The sequence below is a fragment of the Artemia franciscana genome, unplaced genomic scaffold (genome assembly GCF_032884065.1).
Source record: "Artemia franciscana unplaced genomic scaffold, ASM3288406v1 Scaffold_188, whole genome shotgun sequence".
NCBI lineage: Eukaryota > Metazoa > Arthropoda > Branchiopoda > Anostraca > Artemiidae > Artemia > Artemia franciscana.
The window spans coordinates 512,343-535,451 of record NW_027062997.1 but is presented as its reverse complement, the minus strand read 5'-3'; the positions used below and the strand labels follow the sequence as shown (position 1 = coordinate 535,451).

The 23,109-nt window shown below is 35.3% G+C and overlaps 1 protein-coding gene across 1 annotated transcript in view; it reads left to right on the top strand.

The window, feature by feature from the left end:
* The first annotated feature begins 3,466 nt into the window (after positions 1 to 3,466).
* The window catches only part of LOC136042727 (uncharacterized), a 44,742-nt gene continuing 25,099 nt past the window's right edge, over positions 3,467 to 23,109 (top strand). Inside the window, exons 1-5 of the mRNA XM_065727688.1 lie at positions 3,467 to 3,475; positions 4,903 to 5,100; positions 8,910 to 10,050; positions 14,633 to 14,739; positions 15,968 to 16,123. Of these exons, the coding sequence (XP_065583760.1) occupies positions 3,467 to 3,475; positions 4,903 to 5,100; positions 8,910 to 10,050; positions 14,633 to 14,739; positions 15,968 to 16,123 (1,611 nt within the window). The remainder of the gene's footprint in view (positions 3,476 to 4,902; positions 5,101 to 8,909; positions 10,051 to 14,632; positions 14,740 to 15,967; positions 16,124 to 23,109) is intronic.

The following is a 23,109-nucleotide window of genomic DNA, read 5'->3' as shown; positions in this document are numbered from 1 at the left end:
TGTGTTCCATAAACGACAAGTAACCCCTCCCAAACCCTAAAGGATAGAGGAGAGTGAGATAGTCTATGAGCCATCAGTTTGGCTACTGGGCATGATTCTTGATTCTTGTTTAAAATGGCAACCATATTTAATGATGTTGAGAGTAACAATTTTAAAGCAGCTAACCATCCTAAAACAACTTGCAGGATCTAAATGGGGATCTTCACAAAAATTAATTATTGGCTTTTACAAAACGTATATTCGGTCTAAATTGGAATATGGTGTTCAATTTCTTACAAACATTCCGGTTACTTTGTTTAATACCCCTGAGACATTCCAAAATTCAGCCATCAGAATTGCTTTGGGGCTCCACAAATTTACTGCAGTGGTTAAGCTCAAAGAACTTTCTAGACTACCTGCTCTGAAAGACAGGGCTACTATGCAGAGAAACTGCTACTTCACAAAAATACAAACATATGGCAAAATTCATGCAGTTTTTCCCTCCACTTTTGGAAATCCTGTTAAGCCTCAACACCTACTATCTTATTTTAGCCATTATCTAAAAGATTACCCAAATTGGAAAAGTGAACACTTGAAGGAGACAAACAAAAAGGATTGCTTTAATTTGTGATAATTTTGTTCTCATTTTCCTGGTGGTGCAATATCATATATAGCATTACAATATAGGCATATAGTCAATCAAACTAAAAAAAAGAGGTTTTTAGTTTATAATATACAGCATCTTTGAGTCAATTTGATTAAAGTATTTTTATTTATTATTTGTATTATTGACAATTTTAAGATATTGTTTTTTTCTAATCCAAATTTTACGTATGATTACTCAGGTTAAAATGTATATCTTGGGTCTACATAGAATAATTGGTTTTATGTCAGAACAAAGTTATTGGTTTTATCAACCAACAGAACAGAAAACAAGCAAATGTTATTAGGACTGCAAATGTCCAAAATGACTTCTTTGGAAAGAAGCGTACACTAAAAATCTAATGGTTTTATTTTTTATTGTAAACAATAAGTAAAGTAAACATAATTTTTGTTCCTAGGGTTGGTTGTATGTTGGGCCTATGTAGTTGCGTCAGTATCTCAGGTTTTAAAGCTTGGGGTATCACAAGTCTCTCTCCTTTAAAGTGTTTATGCTGGCTGCTCCAAAACATGACAATATTTGACTTGCATCTTTTCCTGCAGCTTGGCCATCCATTTTCTATAGCCTCAAGGAATCCTTCAGTTAGGGGTCTTTGTTGGTTTCATCCTTGATTGCTGTTAACCTCCTATCACTCACAGGTGTGTTTGCTGATTTGGTGCACATAAATATGAAGTTCTTTATGTAGTTTTTCATCTATATTAGGTAGGTGCAGCCTGAACAGACCATCAGCCACAGGAATTTCTGATCCAGGTCAAAACTGCAAGTGGAGATTATAAGGCTGACGGTGCAGCATGAATCTGGACTTGAGGAGGGGCTTCATCGACTGGCTTGGCAACTATTGTCTCCATTGGCTGAAGATCTGTTATTACTGTAACATGTCTTCCATACAAATAGTGTTGAAAATGTTTACAACCGTATACAACTCCTTTTCAAGTTGTGAGTATTTTTGTTCTGTCTCGTTCAGTGCCCGTGATGCATATGCTACCACTTCCCCATCAACATATTTGGTGTGTATTTTGCCAGGTAGTTCAGTATGTCTTAGAGAGTGAGGAGCTCTTTGTTTGTTTGGGGACTGGGCATTTGATGAATGGCTTTCTGTTTTTCCAGATCTGGCTTTATGTCTTTTGTTCCAGTGATGTGTCCAAAGTAGCAAACACGTTAACACCAAACTGGCACTTGTCTCTGTTAAATCTCACCCCCTTTTGCAGTACTCACTCCAGGAGTGCTTTCAGACTCTCATTGTGCTCTTCCATGGTTCTACCAAATTCCAGAATGACCATTTTTCAACATGACCATTGAATTAACTCACTCAGTAGGTTCAGTCACTTTTTTGATTATTCCATCCTTCTCCATCATATTATTAGCTCCTGTAAGAGTTTATTCTTTAATGCTTCAGGTACTCTTCTAGCAGGGTAGGTAGTACGTACTGACCCATCCTTCAGATGAATATTGCACTCACCTTCCAGTCGACTGATTCCATCAAAGATTTATTTGCACTGATCTTGTATACACGCCTGGGGTTCTCCTGAGTTCACATTGAGGATCAGCTTAATTAAGTCCAAACTGATGCTAGATTGGTAGCTTATGATGGGAGCAGATGGTGAGTCAACAATATAGAATTTTTGCATCACTGCAGAGCTGGTTTTGTGGCTACATTTTAGGTGACAGGTTCCAAGAACTGGTATCTCGGCACCACAGTAGCTAGTGAGTCTTTGGTTAGTTGACTAGAGTTTGGGTTTTGGGTTGAGTTGATCAAAGACTGATTTGGGAATGATGTTAGCTTGGGCCTCTGTATCCAGTTTGGAAGCCAACTGGAAACTGATTGTTTAATATGAAAGTATGAATGGCTTTGTCTTTTCCATTGTCCTGATTGATGACGTCCAGGAATACTGTCTCATCTTCTTCCGGAGTTGCTCCTGTTTGCTTGTTTTCTTCATCTATTACACTTACAGTCTTGCTTCAACAGACTTTAGCAAAACGATTTAACTTCCTAAGCTGTGAGCACATTTAACCTTTTGCTGGGCAAACATGTTTGGGCGACTATGCCCCACCAAAAAAGTAGCATTCTTTACTTTTTGGAACATTACTTGCCAACTCTCTCTGACTTCAAAAGTTATTTTGAGGTGAGCTGCGTGTAACTGCATCTATTTCCTGCTTAAGTGGTATGCAGTCGCTTCCAGCAAATGATTTTAACTAAGCCTGGGTCATCTCGTGGGCTCTGCATCTTGCAACAGAATTTTTTATTGTCAATGAGTCACCTTCAGCCAGTAGTTTCTCCCTGACTGCCTGGTTTTTGATTCCGTAGACAATTCTATCCCCGATCATCTCATCCTGTTCCTTATGCATACATGGTTTAGCCAATGTCTAAGTCTGTAATGTACTTTTCGACACTTTTACCTTCCAACTGATCCTGTTTTTGGAAGAGGAACCCTGCAAAGACATAATTTTTCTTTGGACTGGCGCATTTCCAGCAGTGTTCTAGGAGAGGTTCTGTTTTGTGAGCTTTGCCATCCTTAAGATCAAAGGTATTGTATATTTCTCTGTCATTTTCCCCAGTCCAGATCAGAAGATAAGCACACATGGAATTCTCAGTTCTTTCTGTAAGGGGTCTAATGAACATCAGCTGGACATGCTGATCAAAGTGATTCCATTCTTCAGTAAGGGAGCCATCTTCCCAGTTTATGGTTGGTTGCTGGACCTCCATGGTGATTTATGGATCCCACTTCTGACAGCATGCTATGGTTGTATTAATAAGGTTTATTGACCGAGGCTGACTATAAAATAAAGCAACGTATAAGAACAGCACAAGCATTACGTAAGCGAAGCATGGTACAGGCAAAGCGGGAAATAAAGAAGTAACATAGCCAAAATCAAGCAACAGAAGAAACCATTTGAAGCCGTTACTACCAGAAGTCTTGATTGTTCAGTTGTGGTGTATAGAAGTTTAAAAATATATATGCTACGTTATGTGTTTCTGTGAAAGCTCCTACCCACAATGATTTTGTTATCTAAAAAACTTAAGTACCAGTTTGAAAGGAATCTGTCAGAGTGGGGTAATTTCCCCCCCCCCAAAAAAAAAGAAAAAAAAAATATTGATTGATTTATGTAAAAGAAATGTATTTTCATTTACATTTTTAGATTTTTGTTGGTTATATATTAAAGAAAAGCTACCAAAGGGATGGATGAGTAACAAAAATTGAATTATGCAGGAATTCTTTTCCTTCTGATTACCGCTGCTGATTTCGTTTTAAAATGAAAATGAATGTTCATTGAAAATCTTTTAGTAAATTATCTCTTTCATGTCAAATCATCTATGTCTCTCTATTGAAAGTCTGTTCACCTGTTTGAGAAACATTGGCGAACCTGGGGTGAAGTATGTACTTTTAAAATACAAATCTCTCGAGTCTTAAAGTTAAAATGACAATTTTTATTATTATTGATTGACTGCCCTCTCCACTTTTGAATGCTAGTATCATTTATTTATTTTTGAGAGGGAGTTCTAAGTGTCCGTAGTAAATACAAAGTTGGTGCCCATTGTAAAGAAAAATACCTAAGATCTCTCTTTAAATTAAGATGTCAGTGGCAGTACATTGATATTATTGCTGTTATGACTAGTATAATGAAGAAAATGATTTCAATAGTTATGATCACTGTCGGGGTTAATTTTTACTCACAGCGTCTCCCCCAAGCCAAAATTTAAGGTTGACTTGACCCCTCAACAGCTCACTAAAGTTTCAGCTTGATCTCCCTAGCTGTTCCTTTGATGCTGCTGATATTTTAGTATGTGGATACCCTTGACTGAAGGATTTTTGGGTATTCATTGCAAGCAAATATAAAAAAAAAACCTTTGAATTTCAAGCCAAGGGGAGACCCAAGATGGAACCTTATCTTTTCATCCTATCAAAATCTTCAAATTTTACCCAGTCAAATGAGCCCTCTTTGATGTTTCTAGGGTCACCGTTTCGAGATAAATTGGGTAAAAGGAAAAATATATAAAAAGAAAACATCTAAAAGGTATATAGCTCTTTACTGTAAAAGTACTTAAAGAGGAATGAATGTACTGCTAGCAATAACACCACTTGTTGTGTTATTGCTAAATAGTGTATATAATATATGATTAAAATATGTGACGTTTTCAAATGTAAGTGGTAGGTGGCATAGATCGCTCACCTTTCTGAGGGCTAATTGTCAACATTCATTCAACAAACAAAGCAAAGCGCCCATTGCATCCAAATTCTTTGTTGAAATATATACCATTCTAGGTTATATGCACATTCTATGAATACCTAAACTTCAGAGATGTCGAAGCCGCCAGTCAGACTTGTAGAAGCTGGTATGCAGCATTTATCAACAAAAGTAAGATTCATAACAATGTTGAATTTGTAATCCACCGAAACCATAGTCAGGCTCTAGCTGCTTTATCAAGATATCCTAGTCGCTGCAAAAGGATTACAATTGAGGTAAAGTACCTTAATTGAAATTTGTACTGGACATATAACACAGGACAATAGTGGAGTAATCCCCTTTAAGGATTGGCCAAAAATCCTTCTCTCCTAAACTCTAGAACTGGTTCAGGACAGAAACTTATGCTGATTTACACTATATGCAGTTTTTTGTAGTAAACCTACTAAAAAAGGTGTTTTTTGAAATTAAGAGGGGTTAGGTAACCTCTATTTGTGCTCTTTCAAATAACTTTGAATATTTTTATATGCAAGTTTGAGGTAGAAATCTGAAAATAAAGCACTCTATTTCAAACTGAGCTTGCTTGTGTTTATTGGAGAATAAAATCGTATTGTATAATCTATTGATATCATGGCTCGTCAATGATATTAGTTTCATTTTCTCAGGTTACCTAAGACAGTGTTGTTCTTCTAACGTATTATTTTTTCTCACTTTTATTTTTCGCTTGTTCTGATTTTCGTTGTTGCTTGTCTTCTAACAGCACAACTCTAAGTTCTTCACTTCACTTTTATAACGTTCTGATACTTGCTTTCTTGCTATCGCTTGTAATACTGGCTGCCACTTATCTTCTATTCTCATATTTCTTTGTTCTTGCTGTGGCATATCTTTTTAGGCGCCTATTTGTTTGTTCTTCACTTTCATTTTTAATTCTTTCTAGTCCTTGTTGTTGCATGTCTTGTAACCGCATATTTCTTTGAACTTCACTTTTGTTTTTGAATCGTGTTAGTTCTTGCTGCTGTTTATCTATGAACCGAATTGTTCTTCACTTTTATTTTTGACTTGCTGCAATTCTTGCTGACGCAAGTATTCTGACTGTATATTTCTTTGTTCATCATTTTCGTTTTTCATTACTTTATTGACGTTTTTTCATACTCTTTGCCTTTGCTACTCATAAATATGACTTTAATCTTACGGTTTTTCTTGTCAATCATATGTATCTTGTGTTATTTTGCCTGAATCATAGACACTAAAAAAGATACAACCACTACAGAGGCAAAGGCTCTTAACGATCAAGGCTCTTAACGAATCTCCTTAAACTCGTTACTTAAATAGATCGTTTTTTTAGGCCAGTATATCCAAAATTGTCAATTTTTTGATAAATACCCAATTATTGCTCGTTTAACGAGATAAAATATATATAGATATTTTGAATAATATCATATATATAGTAATAATTTTGAATTCACCAAGTTAAAAAGAGAAATTTTTTAAAATAAATTTTGTTTTCAGTATATTGCTAATTATACTCTTGTTTTAAGAAGACGTGGGGAGCGTCTGTCCTTCTTGTCTTAGTTTTTGTTCGTTTTTAGTTTGACTCGGTTATTTTTTGTAATTTCTCTTCCTTTTGGCTTTTTTTGTTATGTAATTTGTGTTAGTTTTACGCTTGGAAAATTATTTTACTTTATTACAGGGCTTTTTTGTAAGGTTACTCTTGACGTTTTTTGAAAAACATCATCTATTGAACATATTTTGAAATTATTTTCTGTTCATTTTTTATTGACGTAGTCTTTTTTATTGCTTAAAAACTTATTCTAAACCTTTTTGTTGTTTCTTTTCTTTAAGAATCCATATTTTGGCATATTTTGGCTTACTATTTATATGTTGGACAACTATTTTTGACAATTATCAGTAATATCCGCCATTCAAAAATCTGGAGTCACATAATATCCTTTGATTTAGTCCTACATTTTAAATTTCCATGAAAAATGAAACATAATACCCTTTCTAAAATGTTGTATCCATAGTATTTCAACCTGGATGCACTTTCACGATTTGATTTAGTGCAATCGTAAGAGCAGAAGTAGTAATATTTGTACACTTGAGAGTTTCAACTTCTTAGTGATAACCAGAATACACATATTGCTTTTTGATTCACTTTTAAAGCACATAAGCTTTCTTTGAAAGTTTCAACTTTATACTCTATACAGCTCCTAAGATATCTCGCCCGTATATCTTGACAATGAGGAATGTACTTCGCCCTCACTGTTCTCTGACAGTTTAAATAATACCTTTAGCATTAGCAATGATAGTACGTATAGTAGCAGAAGTTATATTTAGAGCAATAGGAGTAGTATTAGAGATACCAGTGGTAGTATCAGTAGTAAGCAGTAATAGTGTTTGTTTGTGCCCTTGGGTGTTGGTCAACATTCCTCCCTCATCTATTGATAGTTTCAACTTAACAATTTAAGCCTTTCTTGTAATGGTACTTTTACTTCCTGTTTTTTTTTAATCTAGTTCAATATCCTCTCAAAATTCCCTGAAAGTTCCATATTAATACCATTAGGCCAATATCAGCTTCCCCCTTATTATTTCATGAAACTTTTACCATAATATCCACAGTATAAGCTGTAGTCGCAATAGAATTAGTTGTTGTTTTATCAGTCAGAAGGGCTCTTACTGATGCATGGGGCTTTTGCAGTCGCCACACCGTAGGGCCTGACGTCTTGGTCAATTTCAGATACCTTCTCAGTACCCATTTCGCATGTAATTTGTTTTGCGGTAATAAGAGCCGAAGGAAAGCCATTGTCCTGATATTTCTTAAGCTAAGTAAATAACCATTCAACTTGCTATGCTGCTATATCAAGCTTAATGTCAGCGGCTTCTAACGTTTTGCTGAACGGTATTTACAGCAAACAGGATGTCATACCAAACAACTGTAGCCAGAATATACTCAATATTCCCTTGGTTATTGTTAGCTAACGAGTCCGCTTTGCTTCTTACTTTGGAAGGTTTTTTCTCGTCAGCCACTGTCAAAAGTGCTTCTTTCATATTATTTGGTTGATATTTTAGTGCCTTTACGCTTTCCATGCGCTAACGTGTTGTAACCAAATTATACAGAATAACTGATCTAAGAACTCTCCGCAGACAAAAGTTAAAAATCACCTTATCACCCTAGCCGACCGTTCCACGGTTTTTTCTGTAAAGCCCCTTGCGGAGTCCCAAAATCACTCACGTGATTGTAATTCGTAACATTTTTGGCGCTGTCAGCGCGGGACCCCGATAGACCTGGGACCAGTCACGGTCCCACCACTTGTCACTCCCAAAGATTAGCGTTGGTAGAAGCAGTATTTGTTATAGCAGTACTAGTAGTAGTGGGAGTAGAATTAGTACGAGTAGCAGTAGTAGCTTGCACCTATTGCCAGTTGTATTGGTTCAACACATCCGGACGTCGCCTCTTATTGCTGCCATCTACGTTCCTTTAGTCAATTTGTTTACTATGTTCCTCCCAGTGCCTCTACATGTCTCTTTACTCCCTATATTTAGCCAATACAGGTGCTACAATCGCTCCATTTCTCAATTTGTCATTTCCGGCAGATGCTACTGGTGCAATTTAAAAAAAGACCTCTATTATTTTTTCTTTATGAAATATTTGACTGCCTTAGGATTGATATCTGAGTCCCACTCATAAATAGATGAGACGCTAACTAGAATAGCTGTCAATCTGTTGTTATGGAATTGCTCTAAGTAATAAATTTCAAAGGTTTTTAAAAGTTTTAGCATAGAATTATGCAAGATCGGATTACATCTACGATTATTTTTCCAAGTAAAGTGCAGTTTAGTTTCAGTTTTTAAATTAATAAATTGTAGAGGCTGTCCTTTGCAAGCTTTTTTTCTTCTATGTATAATGTCAGGTCAATCATTTTAGATTCAACTAGTCTAAAATAAATGGAAGCAAAATTGAGTTTTCTATGTTATTGTAAATTTTTGTTAACCGTGATTTGTTTGGACTGTTTTGAATTGAACCTTCTCTGTTAGATATTTTTCATCTTCAGTGTCCTAACTTGTCTAATTTTTTCTCTGTGTGTAGGACTTCGGTCTGGATACTACAGAAACAGAATGGGAACAAGTATTGGATTGTTGGAAGCTTTTTTCAGATCACGTAAATCATCTAAGGTTCTACAAGTGTAAAATAACTGAAAGACAAATTGAGAGTTTCCTTTGTTCCTGTATTTCCTTAGTGAGCCTCACTGTGGATTGTTGTGATTGTGCTGATAGTGACACGGATTCAGATTGTGATTTAATAAATTTGGTAGGCGTAACTCATCTAGAAATAAAGGATACTGATAATGAGTATAGTCCTTATTCCACTGATAAATCACTAATAAAATTGACCAATTTCATGACAAACCTAGTTCACCTTTCTCTGTCTTTGACGGGCGGTGATAGCGTACCTGAATATGACCTACATAGTCAAATGCTACCTAGACCCGAATACAACATAGTACGACGTATAGTTGAACCGAAATTTGCCACCATCGTTTCAATTAGTGTTGATCAAAACTGTATAAGCAGGGATCAATTGGTTTGTTTGTTAAAAGTACCAGATTTGCGACTAACATCATTGAACCTACTAACAGTAACCGGATTTGTTGATGGCGCTGTAATCAACGCAATCGCTACTCACCAAACCGAAATAGTCCATCTATTTATTAACATCTGTTATATTTCTACTGAACATTTCGACTTGCTCTGTCGCCACTTGGAAAAATTAGTAATGTTCCATTTCTATGGTACATTATCGGATTCTTGTTGGCTAGAGTCTTTAATGTACTTCAAGGAACTTAGAACTCTTATAATAAAAAATTTTGATTTACATGATTTCAGCAATTTTCCAGAGCCAACAATTTTACAAGGATTGTTAGACAAACCACGGGATATACAGTTGACAAATTTAGACATAGACTTTGGTTTTCTTGATGACCTCTCCCAACCCACTCTTAACATTGCCAAGATGTGCCTCCGATTTGTTGCCTCACGACTCCTAAAATTGACATTTCTTCGTTTATCGTTGTGTCCTTTGGATGAAAACTTGTTTAGAGAAATAACTACTAATTTGATGAGTTTGGTTGTTCTTAGAGTGGAAAACTGTAATATAAGTGACGATGCCTTAACCGGACTCAAAAATATAGAAATTGACGCCTCCAGACCTCCGCTTCGCCATTTGAAAAGTACGTTTATTCATTTTTTACGGTAGTTTAGCGAAAGTGAGTGCAGATCATATGCAGGTTTTTTGTCTGTCTTGCCGAAGCAACATTCACGGTAAAGTCACGTCGATTGCCTTATACCCTGACCAATGAAGCTATTGGTTTTTTTTACGATCATCTATCTAAATTAGGAAAAGAGATAAGAGCTACAAACAATTATCTTATCAGTTATTGTATGGTGAATTTGTCCTTGATCCTATAGCAATAAAACTTTTTGCTAAGGCCATAAACTATCAGAAATGAAAAAAAAATTAAGGAAAGTAAGGAGCAACACTAAAACTTAAAATAAAGAGAATTTATTCCATAAATGGGGGGGGGGAGGTTGTTCCCTTCGTAATCTCTCACTCTTAAAGCTAAAATTTAACTTTATATCCCAATCATTTAAGACTGTAGTACAGAGTGACCTGGCTCAATAGTGACCGAAACTCTAAAAAATCATATTTTGATACCAATATATACATCAAAAGAATTGCTTTTTTTTAATGCAGATTTCAAGAATATAAGTTTCGTCAAATTTGGGTCGTCAGCATGGGTATTAACTCAAAAAAGAGCCAAGTGCTAATTACAGTTTGTTCTGGACATATCGTATTGAAAATTTTGCTGTAGAAACATCTGCAGCGGGTATGTTTGATTTGAATTGAAACTGTTAGCATCCCTTGGCAGCTGAGTTCCCTTTCCTGTTCACCCCTGTGCTACCCGTTGCATTTGGCCAAAATTTACCAATATTTGTTTTTCTCACAATAGTTAATAGATCGAATATGTGGGGCTTCAAGGATGACGTAACTCGCACAGCCCCACGAGCAAGGACCGTAAATTCTACAATTTTCCATTGTTAAAAGACAAATGATATCATCGAAAAAGACCGCTAAGTTTAATTTTGATTGGCTTGAAATTTTCAAGGATTGTTCTTTAGCCCACAAGTAGATCATATTTTATTAAGGCAGGAATAACTTTATGAAGGCTCATAATAGGTTAAAACAATTTTTTATTTCTAATCAGTGTATAACTTAGAACCAAGCTTTCTTTGAACAAACTAGTCCTATTGAACATCAGGCAAAACTTTCTATCTATTTCGTGCGAAAGAACTGGGCCGAAATCCCTTTTTTAATTTTTGTAAGACTTAAATCATAAGTTTCCGAGTCAAGGGGGCTCTGGAACAAATTGATAAAAGATGGTTTCTACGGAAACGGACGTGAAAGAGGTCCACAAAAACAAGTTTTTCTTTGCGATCAGTATTAAAGAAAGTTTCAAAACCACTTGATGTCTAGAACATTCGACTTATTCAAGGGAAAACCATAAGCTATCAGTATTGATTTAATTTAGAACCCCAAAGAAGCTGGGCTTAAAACCTGTATCTTAAAATGTAGGGATTCCAATGCCAGAAAAGAAAATCTAAGCATCATATGTATTGCAATAGTGCCACTTATGAAAAGAGGGGTAAGACTATGAAAAGAGGGGTCAATATGCAATTTTTTTCTCCGGCTACTTTGTATGGAAGGAATTGCCAATGAAACTTCAAAGAGGGCTTATTTAAATGGAAATCAATGAAGTTGTAGTTCCCATTTTAAGAGTCGAATGTGTTTGGAGGACAGTAACCCTATTTCCACCTTATTTTTATATGCGCTCTCCTGAAAAGATATTTTATCAAAATTTGGAGATAATAGTTTTTTTCAGCTTTGTTAAAGGCCAACAGTGAACAAGACCACACTCCCTTTCCATATCAAAAAACCATATTGTTCTAAAAATTTTTTTTTTTATTTTAAGTTTTAATTTTCACATTTGGATGTTGTTTTATATATTTATATATATTTTTTTCTGGTGTATTGCTGAAGACGGCCATTGGACATAGGGCCGAAATATCCACTGAATTGCCTTCCACTGTCTGAAAAAAATTTCCGTATTATTTCTAAAGTTTTTTTTTTGTCAAAGGCCTAATAACTATGCCTCTGTGGTTGACATGATACCCTGATCAACGACCAATATTTTAGTGGGTTACCGTCAAAAGCTTTTCCAATAAGCCGTCGTAAACTTAAAAGTGAAAGCATGTTAAATCTAATGAGATATTTTCAAGTGATTACCATAAAACAGGATTCATAAGAGAAATAGATTCTTGCCTTTATGGGGTTTTGAGTTTAAAATTCTTGACCCGAAGTGGCGCGCTTACCAAAAGAACCTTGTGAAATATATACATCCTAAAAATCATCAAAAATATATGAAGAAGGAGATTTGATGAATCTCTGTTAGGAGCAAACTAATGCATGGGCTCAAAATGGGCAGAAAAACAGAGAAATTAAAAAAAAATTACTCGCACTATTACATGGTAACTTGTTGTTTATTAATATAAAATTTCATCATATTAAAAACGATTTTTTTAGAATTGTTGAGCTATTTTGTTCATGGACAAACCTCTCGAAACTAGTTCTTAGCTTAAAATTTGACATTTTTTTAAGAATCAGTTTAATTACTGTATATTCTTGCAGACCTAAGTAATTGTGAGTAATATGGCCAAGAATGAGCTTTTTTTTTAATGTATACCAATTTCTGGGAACGGTAAATTAATCGTTTCAAAATCGAAATCATCCACACTATTATATATTTTAAAAACTAATTCATCAGAAATTTTAATATTCTAATCTGAAAAGTACTCTTCTTGACATATCTGGTGACTGGGTTCCAAAATTGATTCGATTGGGTAAATAGTTCTTTGATATCCTAATAATCTCATCACAGTTTAAATCCAAATAATCTTTAAAATATCTCATCCAAACATATTCTTGTTGGATTAAAAAGAAGTTAGTTGTAAATGCTTCATTTACTATGTTTATTCATTTGAGGTTTTGATAAAATCAGGAGCATTTCTGTTTAGTTACATATTAGCCATCCTGGAGGAGGGATGGATGATCTTTGCGTATCAGAAGCATAAGAGGGTGTACATTTATGCCTTAACTTCCAAACTTTCCTAACTCCTCCCTGAGTTACAAGGTGAATCGTAAGGCTTCAAATCTGTCTATAGCTTAGACTTAGCCCCTTTTTGGCCCGAGTCAGAACTGAAGCTTTAATTAATTTTTTTTACGGTGAGGCCTATGCTGATCGCTGCATAATTGAAACTCTTCACATTGGATATAATTTGTTTTTACCTAGAGTAATAGCTTGGATTCATACCGAATGTTTACTTTTTAGTCCATTATAGCTGACTGGCTGTGCTTTTTATACCAAGTCAAGACAGTTCTTGTTTTTTTAACTGGTTTTTTGAGGTGCTACTCCTTTGATTTTTTTGTTGTTGTTTTTTTCTCCCAAGTCTGGGCTTAGCTTAATTTTTTTCGTTTGGACATATATACTTTTTGCGCGTAATCAGGGTTTTGCCTTTTTGCCCAATCGGTTAGCCAAAAAGTTAGCTTGTTTTTGTACCAAATCTACAGATAAAAGATTATATCCTTTTTCTGTGTGAGTAAGTTTACTTTTTCACATAGTCTGGACTTTGTTTGTTTTTTTGCCAAAAACGAAAAACAAAAAAACAAGCTTTCTACTTAAAGGGGAAATATCAAAACCGAAAATGAAAAGAAATTTGTACGTATTTAAGGAGGGTTGCCCCTTTTTCAATACATCGCTCTTCACGCTAAAATTTTTAGTTCTTTTAAAGAAGCTTCTCGATGCACTAATTGAGTGACCCTTGTCTTACAGGAGTTGTTCTTAAAGAATTAGGACAAAATTCGAACTAGCAAAAGAGCGAGGATAGAGATTGGAAGAAAATTTTTTCTCCCAAGTCAGTGCTTACCTCATTTTTGCTGCGACTCAGGCTTTTTAATTTGAGAATTAGCTTAAATTGTTTTCGCTTAGACATAAATACTTTTTGCGTGTAATCAGGGTTTAGCCTTTTTTGCCCAATCGGTTAGCAAAAAAGTTTTCTTGTTTTTGTGCCAAATTTACAGAAAAACGATAATATGCTTTTTCTGTGTGAACAAGTTTACTTTTTCATATAGTCTGGACTTTGTTTGTTTTTGTGCCAAAAAAACAAAAAAAAACAAGCTTTCTACTAAAAGAGAAAATATCTAAACTGAAAATGAACAGAAATTTGTACGTCTTTTAGGGGGGTTGCCCCCTCTTTAACACATCGGTTTTCATGCTAAAATTTTTTGTTCTTTTATAGAAGCTTCTCATTGAAGTAATTGAGTAACCCTTGTCTTTCAGGAGTTGTTTTAGAAAAATTAGGACACAATTCAAACTAGCAAAAGAGTGAGGAAAGAAATAGGAAGAAAAGATATGTCGAAGAAAATAAGAAATTGTTGGATTAACTGTAAAGATATCTAAATTTTGAGGGTGGCATATTGTGTTGAAGCAGCACAGCCCCTCTTTTTTCTTATCTGAAGTGCTGGAATATCGTCGAAACCTTTTTTTTCAAATTACAATTTACTCTACATGTTTTTAGGCAATTTTTCCAGTAAAAAAAAATAATTTACAGAATTTTTTATAGCTTTAGTTGTTTTTGTATGACTCTCTTTGTTGCTGTGTTTTTTTTCTTTTTTTTATCTATTTTTTTTCTATGCAGGGCTGACTGAGTTAGACCTCAGTTACAACGAAGTGACTGACATATCTTTGGAGTCAGCATTTACGTCCTGTTCTTTAAAGAAACTTTCTTTAAGAGGATGCTCTCAGGTTTGTGATTGTCTCTTTTTGCGTAGATACATAATGCATACATATTGATTACATATACTCTAAAAACTTCCAACAATTTATTAGTTTGCTTAACCTTTATCTAGACCACTCAAATCCTTAGCACAATGCAAGTCTAGGTGAGTTCAACTTTTCCATTTAGTTCCCTGCTTCTCTATAGCTTTTGCTCTGTTCTTTAGGATAAAGTTCATCAAAATTATCTATATAAACGGGGATAGAACCCATCGTTGCTCAGCTCCTGTTCAGTTCAAAACTAGCCACTAGCCCATTGGCCTTGCTTAACCTTTGCAATTTTATTTTTGGAAATATCTTTTATCAGTTTTGCACTTATCACTTATATATTTATATTTGGTATTCCATGCAGGGATAGAACCTTCTTTAAAGATCTTCTGGTGGCTGAAGTAAACGCTTGCTCATAGTATAAAAAACTGATGACTAAAGAGGTTTGATAACACAGACACTTCTTGCTCATTAATATAAAGCGGACATTTGGCCTTTGGGACATGGCCTCTTCCTAAAGCGACGCTGTTTTTCTCTTAAAGCTTTATCCCAGAACTTTTAGTCACAATGGCATCATCATGTGGCAGATCTTTACTTGCGATTCATCTTTCCTATATAGGCGTTTAGTTGAAGTTTTCTAAAATTGCTATGTACTTTCCTGTTTTTAAAAAAATACTGTCACTATGTTCAGTAATTTATCTGTAGCTTTGCAACCACCATATTCAAAAGACTCATTTACCAGACTAACAGTGCCATATTGATTATTGTTTTAATTCTCTAAGTAATGTGTTTAATCCTTCTTCACAAAATAATTCTCCTTTCACTTCCATTGTGTCAAATACTTTAGCAGGATGTGCTGTTCTGACAAATAGCAAAAGCTTCCAAAAGGCATAAAAAGGAACTTGATCACTATATACTTCAATGTATAGAATTTATTTATCAGATTATATAATGATAAATGATGATTACATATCATCTTTTGAACTGTTTATTGTTTTCTGTCGGTCTTTTATATTATTACATAGTATATGAGTTTTGTTAAAAGTACATAGGGCAGAAATACCCTGTAATTTACTGTGTAAAGAACAATAAACCTTTTTTAATCTATTTTTACGCATTCTTTTCATTTTCTGTAATTTAATTTTGACCGGTTTTAGATGTAAATTCATTGATGATGTTTGAATTTTTTTGAATTTTCTTCTAATTCTAGATTACTGACTGTGGTCTTGTGAACCTTGCAGCTCAACCAGAATCATTCAAGCGATCTATAGAAGAATTGAATTTGAGTGGCAGCTACAAAGTTACTGACTGGGGTTTGTCTAAACTCCTTCCGGAATTAAAAAGACTACGCGTCCTCAACTTGAAGGTAATTTTTAGTTGGTTGTTCCCATTTTTCAGGATTTTTTTCAATAGATTGTATCTTCGACATTGCTGCATTATTTTATAGGTAGCTTTTACTTATTTAAAACTTCTGTTTATTTACTTTTTATAACTTTTATTTAGTTAAAGAGAACAAAGGCAGAGTGCCAAATAGAGAAAAAGACTTAAAAAGGGGAATATCAAAAAAGACATCATAGTATTTGTCAAACCGTCGATGAAGATTCCATATTAAACGAATTCTAATTGTTCAATGAATTGTTCCATTTTAAAGGAAGAAGCTCAGATTTTCCACAGTTAAACTCACTACCCAATTTAAAATATTCATTCTCGAGTAAAATTTTAGTTTAGAAATTTTAGAATGCTCTACAAATGGTCACTGTTTGGCTCAGGGATAGGGTGTCTTCTACCGAGAGGAGTTTCTCTCGTATTTTGGGATTGGCCACTCCGTCGACTATCCTGTCTCTTAGCATTTCGTCTTTGTCTGCGTAACCGCATGGTTTCACTAAGATTTTCAAATTGGTAATGTATTTGTCAATGCTCTCCTGCTTTTGGTCCTGCTTTTGGAAGATGTATCATGAGAAGATTTGATTTTTCTTTGGGGCTGCATATTCTCTGAATTTTGTGAAGTGTGTATCAATGTCTTCCTTTTCAGTGTCAGTTTGGTCAAATGAGCTGAAAATTTCTTGCCCTTGTTTGCCTACCCAGATGAGAAGGTATGCACATCGCTGTTTTGCTACAGTTGTAGTATTAGTACTAGTTGTAATTGTATTGGTATTAACAATATTAGAAACTTGTACTAGTAGTAGCAGTTGTATTAACATATTGCCTTTTGGTCAGTTGCACATATCCTTCATGAAGTACTGGAAGTTTCTACTTAATACAATTAGCCATTGCTATGACGCTGCTGATATATATTCTTCTCAAAATTTCCATCTTAATGCTCTTAACCATACATGCATTTGCAATAGAAGTAGTAGTTGGATTAATAGTAGTAGTAGAACTACTAAATGTAGCAGTGGTAGCAGTATTGCTAGTAGTGTGAGAGTTTGAGAGTTTCAACTTAATACACAAATCGATTTGTAAGATATACTATTTTGACAATCTCAATTTTAATTTTAGTATTTAATTTAGTTCAAATTTGCTCTCAATATTCTCTAATATTTTCACCTCCATAGACTTAGCCTTAGTAGTACTAGTAACGCAGTAGATATGGTGCCTGTAGGAAAAGTTGTAGCTGTAGTAGTGTATTATTATTAGTCTTAATTATAGTAGTAGCAGTAGTATCAACAGGAGTAGTAGCATGAATGTGTTGCCTTTTGGTCAGTTGAATATCCCCTTCATAATGCCCCGAAATTTTCACTTTGATGTGGTAAGCCCATCGAAAAACATTGCTGATGTGCCCTTTGGACTCAATTAAATATCTTTTTGACTTGAATATTCAAAGGCTTACAAGTTGTTGCAATGGAAGTAGTAGCTTGAGTAGTTTAGTAGCAGTAATATCAGTAAAAGTAGCAGTGTTAGTAGTGGGCACACACATGTTACCTTTTTGTGAAATGATTTTACCCTAAAAGTAATCTCTATAGTGTAATATCCAAGTTAAGACTCCATCAAATACGCTTTATTACAAACATGCATGCACATTGTGTGTTTTGATTTTGTTCAAATTTCCCTCTTAATATGCATAGCCTTAATTTTACTAGTGTCATAGCAGTAATGGTAGAAGTAGGAACAGTAGTAGCAGCAGCATTAATAGCAGTATTAGCAGACACACGTTGCCTTTCGGTCAGTTGAACATCCCACCCATTGTGCCCCAGAAGTATCGTATGGATACGGTAAGCCGTTCCAAAAATATTGCTAATACGATTGTATCAGCAATATGTATCCTCAAAGCATGTTTTGATTTAGTTAAACTTTGCCTTCAATATTCTCCTAGCCTTAAATTTTCTCCTGGTATTTTCTCATATCCTTAATTGTACAGGATCATAGTAGGGGTGGGAATAGTAGGAACAGCTGTGGCAGTACTACTACTACTGCTAACTACTCACCACAGCACCAATCCACCTAAGGCCAATACAGCTACGAACGCTCCTCTTCCACCCTAATCTACGCAAAGCCTCCCTCTTTACACCCTCCCTTGAAGTTCCAATTTCTCTTAAATCTTTCTTTACGACATCTTCCTACTCAAACTGTGGATGACCTGCTTTTCCGTTTAGCCCAAGACGTTTGGCCGAAGAGGAAGATCTTTGGCAATTTGTAATAGTGTATTATTAGTAGTAAGAGTAACTGTAATGGCAGCAATACTAGGTGTACGTTGTGTTTTGGTCCGTTGAATATCCCACTCATAATGCTCCAAAATTTCCTCTTCATACAGTAAGCTGTTCCAAAAATACTGATGATACGCCCGTATCAGCAATCGGTATGCAGATAGTATGTTTTGATTTAATGTAACTTTCCCCTCAACCATCCCTAAAATGTTTATTTCGATATCCATAGCCTTTGTAGTTCTTTCTTCAGAAGCAGTAGTTTCAGTGAGCAGTAGTAGTAGTAGCATTAAATTTACCTGTTGAAGTAGTGGTATTTGTAGTTGTAATAGCGTATAAACGTTGCCTTTTTGGTGAATTGATCATCTTGCTTATCATCTCCTGTAAGTTTCAAATTAGTATACTAAGGCAATTTTTAGTTACGCCCTTTTGACAACCCGTATGCACATAGCGTGTATTAATGTTGCTCAAAATCTTCCTCGATATTCTCTGAAAGTCACTGGAATGCCTTTTGTCTTTTGAAAGGAAAGATCAAATATGCCCACATTTCTCAATAACATATTCATATGTAAACAATAAACGATTTCCCTAACTTACAGCCCTTGTCCTGATAGCTGTGCGGGTTTTGACACCTCCAAATATATAATTACTGAATCTTTCAACAATGTTGAACATCATAGTTGTCTCTAAATTTTGATTGAATATGTTTTGAGAAATGATGAGCGGGATGGTGTTTGGGGCTTATTGCCTTCCAATTACTTTTAATACTTATACAGGGCAATATAATTTCAATTTTTCTAGTCAAATGAGCCCTACTTGAGGTTTATACGACCACCCATAAACTTTTTATGCCAGGGGTGGATCTAGAAAAAATATCTGATGGGGCCACTGAACCAAGGGTGCCGTTGTGATTCTAAATTTTTGGTTCAACCTGCCTAAGACCATAGGTAGGCGTGCCTTGTTTACCTCCCATCCCAGGTAATCTAAAGGTCCTAGGTCAATTTAAATTCTTGGTCAACCTGCCTGAGACTCTAGGCGGGCGTGCCTTTCAAAAAGCTAACAAACAAGTATTGGTCCAATAAGAGAGTCATACTTACTCCAGCTGTGCCCTGCAAAGTTTAATTGTCTCCACAGTGCTTGTAAATAATTCACGGTTTTGGTGTATTTGTTTAATTCTTTCAGAGTTCAAGGCATTCCTGACATCTTGATCCTCTTGCTTGAATGAAGCTAAAAACGCTTCAGCTCTACACAGGTAATTCATATAATACTGTGACTTGGCATATTGTGTAAGTGCACAATCTTTACCCCAAGAAATAGCCAACCACCCTCCGCCGCTATTGGAGGTTCTTATTATGACACAAACACTACACCAAAGACCCTCGTGTTCTTGGTGACGGCTCACCACAGCCAGGGAAACCGGGCAAGAAGCTCAGTGTTAAGTCGACGAGTAACTTCATCCCATATTCGTCTTTGTATTGAAGTCGGAACTTCGCCTTGGTTCTTTGCCTTCCATATTTTGTTAAGAAAAAACGTAATATCTCCAGATATTAGTTCGTTTGTTTCTTTTAGTATCACTGTGAAACCGAAGTCAGAGTTTCGGCGTGATGCCGGTGTGGAGCGAGGAGAGTGTACTGCTACTCGGGTGTGTCTCTCCATCTGCTGCATCTTGGTTTTTGTATCATCTCTCGATCCTTCTGGTAGCTGATCAGAATGTTTCACTTCAATGTTTGTGTCGGAATCTTGGGAAAAAGTCGGTGGTAACAGTTCGTTATCCTTGGCCAAGTTGGTAGGCAGTGTCTCTGTAGTCAACTCTGTGTGAGAATTAGAGGCAACGGGTAACGGCAAACTTGAAGTTGTCGTCAGAGTCTTTGAATTTAATGAGCATCCTGAACTGAGGCAAACAACAGACTTGTGGCATCTGAAAGAAATTTTTTTGTGTTTTTTCTTGTTAAAAAGAAACCCTTTAAAAATCCTAGTGAAGATTGGCGACTCAAAATAATTGATATTTTTCTCAACAATCGTCGACCGTAAATCCACAGTGTCTAAGTAAATTTGTTTTTCTGAGTTAGCTTTTTTCTAAACGAATTTATTGGGTTTCATTAATGCTGTCTTATCAGTATATTGACCTACATTGCTCAATCAAGTCCTTAATTATCAATCTGAGCATTCCTCTCGTTACAACCACCTAGGTAATTTTATCTTTGTAAAATTCCCCGTGAAGCAGTGAAAAATAAGAAAAATATTCTCAAAAATGCACCCTAAGTAGAGATACAGAATTTTCTTATGATGATATTGTTCACTTCAGAAATGGATGGTCTTGGATTGTTTGGTTTGTCGAAACACGGTCAAAACGCTGTTTTTACACGTGTATTAATAATTTACATCTTAACCCATTAGTGCCCAACTGGGAACACCTTACTTTAAAGAAATTTATGACTAACACGGTAGCATCTAGGGCAAATTTTAAGCGTCCCTTAAACATTTCATAAAAATCAGAGAAGTTCTCGAATTTTTTGGACTTGGATTTGGTTTAGTTTCGTCCTCTGGATTTTTTTTTTAAATATGGGAAAAAGTATGTTTTTGAAAGCTATCGGTTTCTAATGGAGTACCAGGGAATGCAAGTGGTTGAAACCTCTTGTTTTAGCGTTTTGTTGTTCTATAATTACCAGTCTTCGAATCTATGAAATTATTGCACCAAAATATCTACAAATAGAAAATGCATTTAACGGAATGTACTCCCAACTGGGAACGTTGGGTGTTTCGCAGACCTAAAATTTTTCACCTGCTTCTTTGCAGGCCATCACTTCTGTTTTGCAGATGGGTCCCAACAAATGTACTTCTATCAAAGAAGCTTTATGGGTAATAATACAAAATATGGGGGTTTTATCAGGGTAGTCAATGACGAAAGGAAGGGAGACAAGGGCAAAAAAAAAAATCTGATTAGTCTCCCAAGTTGTCTTGCAGGGACGATAATTGATCCTTGTAAATCAGCCAGTCTACGTCGACCTTGTCAATTTGGTTAGTTTCCAACTTTCAAATTATGTTAAGATGACACAGACGATGTACCAATAGGACTTCGTCCTAAGAATCAATCAGATGCGTTTAGGTAAAAGAGAAATTCGGGGGAGGGGATGTTGGTTGGCTTCTATCTCTTTTGACTCTTAAAAAGGGAACCAGAACCTTTAGTTTCTAATTAAATGAGCATACTCTAAAGTTTATGCGACAACCCCTTCCACAGAAATCTTATATGCCCCTGGGCATGACTTACAACCATTTCTCCCATTCTCTGGGGTTTTGTAAACCACGAAGACCTTGTTATATGATCTAATGGCTTTCTAAAAATTTCTATTTCATATATTTTGGGAAAAGAGGACAATGGGGCACTAGTTAGCCTCCGATAACTTTTAACTCTCAAAAAGGGCTTTAGAACTTCTTATTTCCAATCGAGCTTGTCCCTTCACCTGTTCCGCCAAAACCTTATATGTTGAGAATGGGCAACTAGTATAACTTATAGCCCCTGCCCTTGAGGGTTTAGGGGGTGGAGAAAGTTCTCAACCTCAAAGACTTAATTCCAAAAAGCCCAAAGACCTGTCAACCATGTTGAACAAAATGGCGATCTCAAAATTTTGTTTCGATATGTATGGGCAAACAGTGATCATGAGGGGGGGTTGATTGCCCTCAAATCGCTTTGACTCTAAAACAGAGCACATGAAGTTTCAATTTCAATCGAATGAGTGCCTTTCGAAGATTATATGACAATCCCTACTCTACGCTGTGCTTTGGTCAGAAGAAAAGACTACATTGTCCTAACATCGTTCTTTACTGAGGCCGGGCAATTGCTCTGCTGTAATTTTCGCTACTATTGATTTACTAGTGGGAATAGTTAATTAACACTTGACATATCTTCAAAGGCATTGAAAAATGGAAAAACAAAGTTTTGAATATTAATTGTCAAATAAAAGAGTAAATGTGGTAAAAAATTAAAAATGAATACTTCATATTCCTGCTGTTAATTTTTTTACATATTATTTTACAATTTAATTGTTTTACATTTTCCACAAAAAAAAGAAAAGATAAAAAAGGTGAAAGCATTGAGAAGCATTTTAAATTAATGTCGATTTTGTTTAATTGCCATATAATTTTTGTCTCTTTTTTTGAAATCATGAGCTTAATTTTCTCTCCTTCTTTCCAGGGTTGTCGTGAAGTGACTAGCAAAACGCTCGAAACTGTGAAGACATATTGTCCAAAGCGTCGATACCTAGGTATGTCAAATTTATCTGACTATATGTTAGATAAACCCAATTTATTGGATGCTCTGCTGTTACTGAAATTGGATTCCTACCTTGATGATGACTATAACAGTGATTACAGTGATGGTAATTCCTGGAACTCCGGCGATTCCTAAGATTACTGCAATACTATTACTCTGATGATGTAGATTACTTCAATTTTTTTTTTCTTGTAATTTTTTGTTGTCCAATAGCACTGTCTCGCAAGCTATGCTTTTGCTGTGCTATCAGTATGATATTTCATTGTTTTGATAATAAAATTTGCTCTACTGCTACTAATCAATAACCTGTATTATTTTTACTATATTCATTGTAACTTTAGCAGTGAAGGTAGTTTTTAGTTTAATGGTCTTTCAAGCTGATACTGTCTTATTTGATTTTTATTCAACAATAAGTTGTGGCTGATCGTTTTATATAACTAT